The 11,852-nt window shown below is 47.2% G+C and overlaps 1 protein-coding gene across 1 annotated transcript in view; it reads left to right on the top strand.

Moving 5' to 3' along the window:
- The first annotated feature begins 11,212 nt into the window (after window positions 1-11,212).
- The window catches only part of UQCRC2 (ubiquinol-cytochrome c reductase core protein 2), a 35,081-nt gene continuing 34,441 nt past the window's right edge, over window positions 11,213-11,852 (top strand). Inside the window, exon 1 of the mRNA XM_073591050.1 lies at window positions 11,213-11,335. Coding sequence (XP_073447151.1) covers window positions 11,303-11,335 — 33 coding nt within the window. The 5' untranslated portion in view covers window positions 11,213-11,302. The remainder of the gene's footprint in view (window positions 11,336-11,852) is intronic.

Below are 11,852 nucleotides of genomic sequence, written 5' to 3'. Positions count from 1 at the left end.
TGACTACCTCGCTGACTGCCTTGCTGACTGCCTTGCTGACTGCCTTGCTGACTGCCTCGCTGACTGCCTCGCTGACTGCCTCGCTGACCATCTCACTGACTACAAGATAAATAGAAATCATGACATGTTATTACCTTACCGAAATCGAACACCTACTTCCCAAAACACTAAATGACAATGGTGGAAAAGAGATATTCCTGTTTACCACGACTCCAAGGTGCTAAGTAGTTTGGTTAAATAAAGTGAAATAGCTTTATGTTTCTAAATAGATTGCATGTCTTCATTTGTGAAAGATTTATAGTGACGAGAGTAGCTACAGTAGCTGACTTTTTGACCTTATGACCTGCAAGGATATGACTTGTACATGATGTACAGGTCGTAGGGTCAAAAGAAGTTCAAGGCTGTAATAGAAGCTGTCATTTGTTTTACAATAATTCTGCCGGATTTGCTGCATATTGTAGAAGAAAATCGGGGTGGTTATAAAGAGGCCCAATCACTTCTACACCATTCAGAATTGGTAGGTGTAAAACTACCCATTCACTACACCTTTCTAAATTGGGGAATCCCCCTCCTGGGAGCCCAGGACCATAAAACTTCCCTGCCATTAGATTCCAGCCATCCATGACTAGAAGGGTCCGATTGTCCCAGGGGCGTTTTCTGAACAAAGTGGGCTTGTACAGAAGATCATAAGTTAGATTCCCACATGTCACAGCCCCCCCCCCCCCCCCCCCCCACATAATATAGCCCCTCTGACTCCAGAGAAAAGATAAATCTTGCTGGGTGCTACTTGGGAGCAATTACTATTTCTATATTTTCCCTATAATGTAGCAAATCTTCATTTTTAAAGTACAGATCCACTTTAAGTAATCCTTAGGCCCCAAAATGTGCAAATTGTCATAGCAGCAAAAGGGTTAAAGGAATATCATTATATCAGGGAGAACTGCAGGGGTGGTCATACACAGTCATATGCCTGATCCAATATAGGAGGACAGATCTATCTATAGCTGCAGCTCACCCAAACTCGTTTATTCAGCTGTTGATTGCATTAATTTTTATGCTTGAGCAACGAGAGGGTAAAATTCCCTTTTCTAAAGGCAAGTTGGGGGGTCCTACACTACAGCTATTGGCAGGGGACAGGCTTTTCTACTCACACTGTGGCTGTTTTCTAACAAAAACGCTCTAAGGGGCTCATTTATAACAGAAAGTGGATATTGCAGTGTACCCCTGCACTGGCCTAACTCTAGTTTTTATTTCTGATAAAATACCTAAACAGTGTCAATTGAGAACAATTTCATAAAATATAACACATCATTCTTACTTGTCTCATCTGCGATGGTCATCTGTTTCTTATTTGGAGGTGCAGGGAAAATGGCATCTGATGCTGGTCTCTTGTTGTTCTTCTTGGGCAATATGGCAGTACATATCATGCCCGGTATTGTTTTAGCCCAACTCCCTACAGCATCAAGTCTTCTCTTTTTTCCCGTCCTTTCTTCATCAGCTGATTGATCAGATTCATTATCTCTCGTTCGCTTCTTTTCTCTGGTCTTGTCACTCTCCTCTTTGGAACTCTTCCTCTGTCCAGAATTGTTCCTCTCATCAGAGTTCCCATGCTTGCTTTCCCCATTTTTGGGGTATTGTTGAGGTGTCTCCACCTTTAACCCACTATGTAATAAAGTGGGTTTATCAATATCATCCTCAGAAGGTCCGCCTGGGAAGATTTTCCTTGTAGCCTCATCTCTCTTCTTATATGGATGATATCTGAAATTCAGTTTTTTTCCCTTGGTATTCTCCTTTCTGGAACTCTTTCTCTCTCCAAAATTCCTCCCTTCATCAGAGTTCCCATGTTTGTGTTCCCCATTTTTGGGGTGTTGAGTTGTCTCCATCTTTAACCCACTTTGTAAAAAAGTGGGCTTATCAAAATCCTTCACAGAACGTTTTTCTTGGATAAATTTCCAAGTAATCTCATCCCTGATCTTATATGGATGAAATCTAAAAGTTTGTTTTCTCCTTTGCCACTTCATCATAATATAATATAATGAAAACGCACAGAGCACTAGAAAAGCGATGTGTTCACCACCTCTAGCAAATCCAAACTGGCTAGATCCAGCTGCAGAGCTTCTTATATGGGCTGGCTGTGAGCTATGACATCATCGTTGCTAGGATACCATCAGCCAATCAGATTCAAATCTCAACTCCAACTGCCAACTGCCACTATCCAGTAATTTTCAAAATAAGATTCACTCTGCATGTATGGAATCCAATACATAGATAAATCTGTGGAGCACCTAATACACAGATGAGGCTTATATAAGCCTGCTTTTGGAGTAATTTACAATGACATAGACAGGTGTCAATATGGCTGCTCAAAACACATTGAGATAAATCAGTAAACAGGGTTTTTTTTAACCACTTGCTGACTTTGGATTGTTCTGACATTTGTTGTTTCCAAGTTTAAATCATTATTTTTTGCTAGAAAATTACTTAGAACCCCCAAACATTATATATACCGTATTTATCGGTGTATAACACGCACCCTCATTTTAAGAGGGAACTTTCAGGAATAAAATTTTTTTTAAATAAACAACTTTGAAGCAAATTAAGGGTCAGTGCCCATGAATGCAGCCTGATTAGTACCCATCTGCAGCCTCCCCATCTCCCATCAATGCAGCCTGATCATTGGCCATCTGCAGCCTGATCAATGTCCATCTGCAGCCCATCTCCCATTAATGCAGATGGATTAATGTCATTTTTCAGCCTCAATGTGCATCTGCAGCCTCACCATCTCTCATCTAAGCAGCCTGAACCGTGCAAGAAATCACCGAGCCGTCATCTCCTGTTTACTCGGCTCTCTCTTCACACTCACAGTCCCTCCTCCACCATCGGCATTGGACCAGCTCCTGTGATAGACAGAACACTGGTCCAATGCCAGTGGCGGTGGCGGGACTGTGTGTGTGACGTGAGAGCCGAGTGAAAGAGTAAACAGGAGATGACGGCTTGGTGAATTCCGGTAGCGCTCGCCCCCCTCCTTCCCCCTCTGAGGTACACTATCGGCGTATAACATGCACCCGTGATTATCCCCCTATTTTCAGGCGAAAAAAGTGTGTGTTATATGCCGATAAATAAGGTATATATATATATTTTTTTTTTTGCAGAGACCCTAGAGAATAAAATAGCAGTATGTCGCACTGTATTTGCTTTTTTTTGTAACAAGTACACTTTACTGTTTTGCGTTTTTTTTAATTCATTAAAGTTAGCACATTTTTTTGTGTAATGTGAAAGATGATGTTTTGCCGAGTAAATAGATACCTAACATGCCAAAATTGCGCATGCTCGTGGAATGGCGACAAACTATGCTACTTAAAAATCTCAATAGGTGACACTTTTTTACAGATTAACTGTTTAGAGTTACCAAAGAGGTCTTGCTCTTGCTCTAACGATCGTGGTGATACCTCACATGTTTGGTTTGAACACCGTTTACATATGCGGGTGCCACTTGTGTATGCATTCACTTCTGTGCGTGAGCACGGAGGTATGGGATGCTTTAAATTATTTTATTTTTTCTTATTTATTTTACTTTTTATTTTCTATTTTTACACTGTATCTTTATTTATTTTTATTGTTTGATAACTTTTATTTCTATTACAAAGAATTTTAACATATCTTGTAAGCTTCAGGTCAGGTGTTGTTTACAAGAATACCAACGGTCAGTGTCTCCCCACAGCCACCAATTAGATTTAAATTTCCAGATTCCATCTGCCATTTTCCACAGCAAGTTTCAAATTGTCAGCAGAGTGAAAATAAAAGAGCTCATTATTCCTGGATATATGAAATCCAATACATAGATGAAGCTGTGGAGTTATGAGTTCCAGGTGTAGGCAGGTGTCAGTAGTGGTGCTTGAAACACATTGAAATACATCATCATTTTAGGATTATTAATATGAGCTCATTTGTTATCTCTATCAGTGACCTCCATTGGGGATCACTGTGACTGTTTACAGCCAAACTGAGCCATGATGTTCGGTGTGTTTAAAGTGTACCCAAAGGAGAAACTTATTTTTTTAACATTTGGACAGAGTGGTGAGGGGTTAGAAGCACTGTCATGTTTTTAGTGCTCTATGGGGGAGATTTAATAAAACTGGAGCGCTTGCAATCTTGGTGCAGCTGTGCAGGGGTGTACCTAGAGCATTTGTCACCCGGGGCCCATCTTATATCTGGCACCCCCCCCCCCACACACACACTGTAAAAACACCCACAAAAAAACACCCTCCTCTGCCAAGATCAGCGTTTTTTAATTCTACTTGTTTTTTTGTTTTTTTTAAATGGCGCTGTTGGCTGCCGAGTAAACCAGAAGTGACACTTTGCTGTCACTTCCAGGTTTCTACAGCGGAGACCCAATCAAAGGCAAATCCGGCTTTGGTCGGGTCTCTGGCCAGCCGGCTGGTGGCTCAGGTTTGCGGGTGGGATAGGAGACCTGGGCGGAGCTGTGGGGGGGATGGGGACGTCCCCTCCCGCTCCTTGTAATAACAGCCGATGCTGTTCATCCATGGCAGCCAGTGACAATAGACAGGACAGGACAGAGGTGTCAGTCACTCAGGTGTGAGCAGATGGCACATTTTTGGACAGATCGTGCCACGGTCAGGAAAGTGGAGAGCTGGACTGGAGCTGCTATGAGGGAGACATCCGAGTGAGACGGGGAGACAGCTGACAATACAAAGTATGGCCCATACTTTGCATTATCTACTGTCCTTAGGGACAGATCTGATCCTGAGATCCCACCGTATGGCGATCTCTGGATCGGATCTGTCCCTGGGGACAGCAGACAATGGTATCATTGGCATTGATGATTTGATTCGGGAACTGACCTGCTGACAAGGCGTGTTGCTTGCTGGACCGTGGATGGGATCTGATGGCTGCAGGGAAGATGGCAAGATGCTGCTGTGAACTGCTGCTTGCTGGACAGATCTGATGGCTGCAAGATGTGGGTGTAAGTCAATGTATGTCACCTGGTCTTCAGACACCCCCCCTTTATCAGACCAGCTCATCTATTCTATACCTGCTTGGTGAAAACAGCAACACCACCCCCCCTTACCAGGTAAGCTCACAGCTCAGCTACTATAGGTGGGTGGTGGTCACACAGCAATATACCGCACACACCTGTATTCTGCAACCTGTACATAGCACACGCCTGTATTCTGCAACCTGTACATAGCACACGTCTGGATTCTGCAACCTGTACATAGCACACGCCTGCATTCTGCAACCTGTACATAGCACACGTCTGTATTCTGCAACCTGTACATAGCACACGCCTGTATTCTGCAACCTGTACATAGCACATGCCTGGATTCTGCAACCTGTACATAGCACACGCCTGTATTCTGCAACCTGTACATAGTACACGCCTGCATTCTGCAACCTGTACATAGCACACGCCTGTATTCTGCAACCTGTACATAGCACACACCTGCATTATGCAACCTGTACGTAGCACACGCCTGTATTCTGCAACCTGTACATAGCACACGCCTGTATTCTGCAACCTGTACATAGCACACGCCTGTATTCTGCAACCTGTACATAGCACATGCCTGTATTCTGCAACCTGTACATAGCACACGCCTGTATTCTGGAACCTGTACATAGCACACGCCTGTATTCTGCAACCTGTACAGAGCACACGTCTGTATTCTGCAACCTGTACAGAGCACACACCTGTATTCTGCAACCTGTACATAGCACAGGCTTATATTCTGCAACCTGTATATAGCACCGGCCTGTATTCTGCAACCTGTACAGAGCACACGTCTGTATTCTGCAACCTGTACATAGCACATGCCTGTATTCTGCAACCTGTACATAGCACATGCCTGTATTCTGCAACCTGTACATAGCACACACCTGTATTCTGCAACCTGTACAGAGCACACGCCTGTATTCTGCAACCTGTACATAGCACACACCTGTATTCTGCAACTTGTACATAGCACACGCCTGTATTCTGCAACCTGTACAGAGCACACGTCTGTATTCTGCAACCTGTACAGAGCACACACCTGTATTCTGCGACCTGTACATAGCACACCACCCCCCCTATCAGGTAAGCTGCACTATACCTAGGGTTGCCACCTGTCCGGGATTCACCCGGACAGTACGGGTTTTGAATTATTTTGAACTATGTGTCCGGTTTTCAGCCTCCCTGGATCCCGGACACATGATTCACTGAGATCGGACTGTGGAAGCTGGGGATCGGAGGAAGGAACATAGCTAGTGCTTATTGGGCAGCAGCTGGGGGCTGAGGAAGGAACAGAACTAGTTAAATCAGTCAGCAGAGCACTAAAACTTGTGCAGTGGCTCCCGACAATTAAACTATAGTCCCGGTCCCCTTATGTATATCAATCCGCCGGGGCATGTAATTGCCGGGTGGCGCAGTACAAGGATTACTCCACTGTGACTATTTGATGATTTTCGGGCACAGCATAGTTGCCAACTGTCCCGGATTTCCCGGGACATTCCTGGGACTTACACTCCATTCCCGAATTTTTGGTGTCCCGGGAAATGTCCTGAGAAATCCGGTTTTTGATTTTCGCCGCCTCCGTGCCCGCCGCCGCCGCTAGAGGTCTCCGCCGGCCGCCATCTTGAAGAAGCTCAGGAAGAGGGCTGGGGGGGGCTAGACAGAGCTCCTCCGTCGCCGCCCACCCTCCGCCCCGCTCCGCCTCACCCCGCCCCGCTGCCAGTCTGTTATGGAAAGGGGCGGGGCTTTTGCCATGCGGTATTCGACAAGACACCGGTGGACACCTCTGAGGTAGGGGAGGGGGGGCGCACCGCTGTGGGAATTTGTAAGGGGGGCTCCACTGGGGACATACCTGATTTAAGGGGAGCTCCACTGGGGACACCTAATGTGAGGGGGGGCTCCACTGGGGACACACCTGATGTAAGGGGAGCTCCACTGGGGACACCTGATGTGAGGGGGGGCTCTACCAGGGACACCTGATGTGAGGGGGGGCTCTGCCAGGGACAACTGATGTGAGGGGGGGCTCTGCCAGGGATACCTGATGTGAGGGGGGCTCTGCCAGGGACACCTGATGTGAGGGGGGGCTCCACCAGGGACACCTGATGTGAGGGGGGCTCTGCCGGGGACACCTGATGTGAGGGGGGGCTCTGCCGGGGACACCAGATGTGAGGGGGGCTCTGCCGGGGACACCTGATGTGAGGGGGGGCTCCGCCGGGGACACCTGATGTGGGGGGGCTCTGCTGGGGACACCTGATGTGAGGGGGGGCTCTGCCGGGGACACCTGATGTGAGGGGGGCTCTGCCAGAGACACCTGATGCGAGGGGGGCTCCGCTGGGGACACCTGATGCAAGGACGGACTCTGTTGGGGGCACCTGATGCAAGGACGGACGGCTGGTGGCAGGCGACGTGGCTAGTGACACACTCGGGGCTCCCACTGATTCTGCATTATGGTGAGTTGAATGATTTCATTTTATATTACAATGTAATAATAGAAATAATGCACTTCAATCATCCTGACACCATAACAACCATGGTGCCGGGATGATTGAAGTGCAAACACCAGGTGTTTGGAGTATCTTTATCTGCTGATTGTTAAACTTTCTAGAATACACATATTTTTATTGTGTAGGATCTGGGGCTGCTGTCCCGTCATTTCCCTCTCCCCCTCTCCCCCTTTCCCTCTCCATCCCTCATTCATCTCAGACTCTAACCACACCCTCTTGAGCCATGCCCATTTAAGCCACGCCCACGACGCGTAAACCATGCCCATTTTTTGCCGCTTCGCGCGCCGCACTTGTATATTTTTCCTAAGCCACGCCTACAAACGAATGCCCCGCCCTCTAACACAAAAGTGTCCCACATTTTTTTTTTTACAATGTTGGCAACTATGGCACAGGTGAAATCCATGTGCTGCGGTTCCCGGCAATTACATGCCCCGCGGATTCATTGAGAAGTGGAGGAGGTCTGGAGCGTGACATAAAGATTGCTGCTGCCAGATAAGGATTAACTACTTCTGTTCTTTCCCCAGCCTGATCAGACTCATGTGTCCTGGTAACCTTGTTGTTAGGTTAGGAGGTGAGGAGTTAATGGGGAGTCGTTGCCTTGCTTATCTCTGCTGGTAAGAGGAGGATGTAGGGGTGCATGGTGGATAAAAAGCTGAACTCAGGGGCTGCCTGTGTGCATCTATGAGGATGTGAACCTGGGGGGGGGACAGGATAGACAAGACTGATGTGCACAGGGGCTGCCTGTTACTGTGTGTGGGCCACTGATGGTTACCCTCTGCATTACATATTACCTCTGCCATACTACTGACCTCCGCCTTCTGCTTTTTTTACATGCCCCGGGGCATTGTCCTGCTAAGGTGCCTGAACAACTTTGGCATCTTAGAAAGTTTTAGGGAATATCCGCTTCACTTTAGGCTGGGTTCACACCTATGCAAATTGGATGAGGGTTTCCCCACATTCAATTCGCATAGCAGGAGAATGTGACTGGCTCTCTATGGAACCGATTCACATATCTCCGGGGTGGCTGCGGAGCGCACTAAAGGGTGCAGGAGCGCCGCCCCCTCTCTCCTGCACTCCTCTTTTACCAATAGATAGATTCATGCATTGCATGAATCTATCTATGGTTGCCACTGGGGCCCCCTATTCAGTGTCCAGCCCCTTGTCGGGCGCCGGGCATCTGAATTACAGCGGCTGGGGTGTTTTTGGAAGTGCCTGATTAGAGCCATAGGCTCTAATAGGCTTCCAAATTGGTAAACAGTGGGCGCTGCGCGTTTGCTGTTTACACAGTGTTGTGTTAGGAAAGCGAATCAATCGCCTTGCTAACACTGACCCGCCTCTCAGCCAATCAGATGCTCGTGTCTGCTTACCTGTCACCTAATTGGCTGAAGCGACAGGCACTGTGATTGGATGCCTATCAGGTGTCCAATCATAGCAGAGGACGGGAGAAGACATCGAGGACTCGGAGGGAGCGTGGAGGACATCACCGTGACCCGAGACAGGTAAGTGCCGGGCGGGGGGCATACTGGCAGCAATTGATGGGCACAGTGGCTGCAATTGATGTTTTTGGATTTTTTTCAGTTTGTCTCCCCCCCCCCCAAAAAAAATTTTGAGCATCAGCCGCCACTGCCTAAGGCTAGGTTCACACTGCTGCAGTGCAAATTTAGCACGATTTTGATCCGATTGCGTTGCAAATTTGCATTGCGAATTCTTTGTGTGTTCTTGCGATTCTACTGCAAATTTTGCAATCTATGGAGCTGAATTCGCATTGCACACGGATCAAACTCGGACAGGACCCTTTTTTTACGCAGGTTAAATTCGCAACGCATTGATGTGAACAGCACTCATGGAAAACAATGTTATTAAAATGACTTGCGAATTTGAGCGATCGCAGCGGCTCAAATTCGCAATAAAATTCGCAGCAGTGTGAACCTAGCCTTAAGCCCGACTCCAGCTTCTTTTCCTCGCTGCCCTCATTTTTTTAAAGTCCACCTAAAGTAATGTGCTGTAAATTAGCAATTAAACTGTTCAAGGAAGGCAAAGCACTAACAGCTGATGGTTACATTCACATTGGTGATTAGGGCTGGTGTGAATAGTAGCAGCAGGTATTAGAGATTCCTGTGGCAGCTGTTAGCGAGTAGGTGCGGCAGCAGGCCTCCTTCACTATAATGACATTTCACCAGGGGCCACAGCTATTCGTTCCTCTCTGAATGGCCAATGATTACCTGTGCTGATCGCTGCTGGACGCGGGACTGGCAAAATGTCAATATAGTGAAGGGGGCCAGCAGCCACACCTAGCTGCTGAGAGCCACATCAGGAACGGTTACCATTCGCACCAGCTCTAATCACCACTCTGAAAGTAGCCTAAGGCCCCTTTCACACTGATGTGTTTTTACTCTGCAATGGGACGATTTAAACTGTGGGTGCAGTGCGTTTTGAAAAGTCCCGCATGCTGCATATTTTGTGCGGTGTTGAAAAACCACACCAAAAACACAGCTTTCCATTCAAGTTTTTGGTGGGTTTTTGAGTCACGTGTCCATTTTTCACAGGTACAGGCAACCCAGAAACGCACCAGAAACGCACAGGAAACACATCTGAAACAGAGGAATCTTGCTGCTTGCAGATTTTGCTGCAGAGTAGTGTGAAAGGGCCCTAAAGAGTCCTGTTCCTTCCCCCAGCTAAGTAGATGGAGCCCAGGGAAGTTTTTTTTGTAATTGCTGCAGACCATGAGGTTACTCAGCAATGTCCCAAAGTAAACATTAATAGTCCTGTTCCTGTTCCCAGTTATCTACTGAATTGACAGAAAATATTGGAATGGCTAAACAGACGTAGGGCTCATTTACACATGTGGTGCCCTCTGAAGAGCAATCCACATTTGGATTGCTTTTCAGAAAGCATTTGACAGGCAGGGAGGAGGCGTTATATCACTTCCTCATTACATTTGATTAAATGGAATGGGTTAAGCGAGCAGTAGTTAGGGTTGCCACCTGTCGGAGTTTCACCCAGACAGTCCAGGTTTTCAATCGTGTCCACTCTCATGCTGGTGCCGTCCATTACTCTACTTCTACCATCCACTGTTCACTGTTTTGCTGACTAACACTGACCACATTTAAGGTAGGTTAAGTTCATATATTTACAGTGACATTTGTTTTTTTTAATCTAAGAATATTTTATAAATACAAAAATGCTTTTGTTTTATAAGCCCCTCACACTGTTAATGCAATTTGGACATCCCTAGTGTTCGCCATGGCGCGCGTAGCATGCCGCATTACTACTCTCATTGGGACACCCAACAGTGCCCCAGGTCTTTTACAATCTTATAATGTATACTACAAAAAAATTGCCATACGACACTAAAATGTTCGGGTTTGGCTTGAAGGGAAAGGTGGCAACCCTAACTATACCTGATAGACCAGCACAGTAAAGATGGCAGGGCAGACACACTCCTCCAGCCTCTTCTCACAACCCACACACCCCCTATCACCAGCTCATCTCGGGCTCTAATAAAGGCCTGTGCTCAATTCCAGTAATAGTTCCATTTTGTTGAAGTGAAGCATGCACCATGGCGCACACACAGGGTGTAGTGGGGTACTTTGGTTTTCTCTCAGTTGTTTTGTATGGGGGTGACCTCCACTCTCCCTCTAGTACAGAAGAAGGCCAGCTCGGGAAATGACTGACCCAGCAGCGTACTCTGCAGCACGGACAGAGTTAAAGGGGCGGCGCCGGGCATGCCGGGTAAGCGGAAGTGGCCGTCCGGTCTTCCTGTCAGCGGCTGAAGGAGAGAGCGGTCATGAGGGTGATCAGCAGTGTCCGGGTCCTCTCTGTAAGATATGGGGTGTGTGGGGGTGGTGTCCCCGGGCTCTGGCCGGACAGCGGGGGGTTCTGTATAGCGGGACAGTGGTCGGGAGAAGAGCACCCTGTCTGTGCGGCCTGTACACACCTGTGTCCCCGCACGGTGACCCCTCTACCTGGGGCGGCAGAGGAGGAGACAGGACTCGGGGACGGGGGTGTCGGCGGTGACAAGCCGGGCTGTGTGAGGAGTAGAGGGGTGGGAAGACATGGAGGAGGGTGAAGGTCACCTCTCTGCTCTGTACATGGGGGACACACTGGATCCTCCATTCCTTGTGTACGATGATGATAATGATCTTGTGAGGTAAAGTTGTATTACATTCAGATTTTAACCATTTCATTACTGGGCACTTTCACCCCCTTCTGCCCAGGCAGATTTTCAGATTTCAGGTCTGTCACACTTTGAATGACAGAGCTTTCTTTTGGTGGTATTTAATCATCACTGTTTTATTTTTTGCTAAATAAATATTTAAGAAAAACATTTTTTTACT

The sequence above is a fragment of the Aquarana catesbeiana genome, linkage group LG06 (assembly GCF_042186555.1).
Source record: "Aquarana catesbeiana isolate 2022-GZ linkage group LG06, ASM4218655v1, whole genome shotgun sequence".
Taxonomy (NCBI): Eukaryota; Metazoa; Chordata; class Amphibia; order Anura; family Ranidae; genus Aquarana; species Aquarana catesbeiana.
The sequence above is the reverse complement of the archived record's forward strand: the minus strand, read 5'-3'. Positions and strand labels throughout refer to the sequence as shown.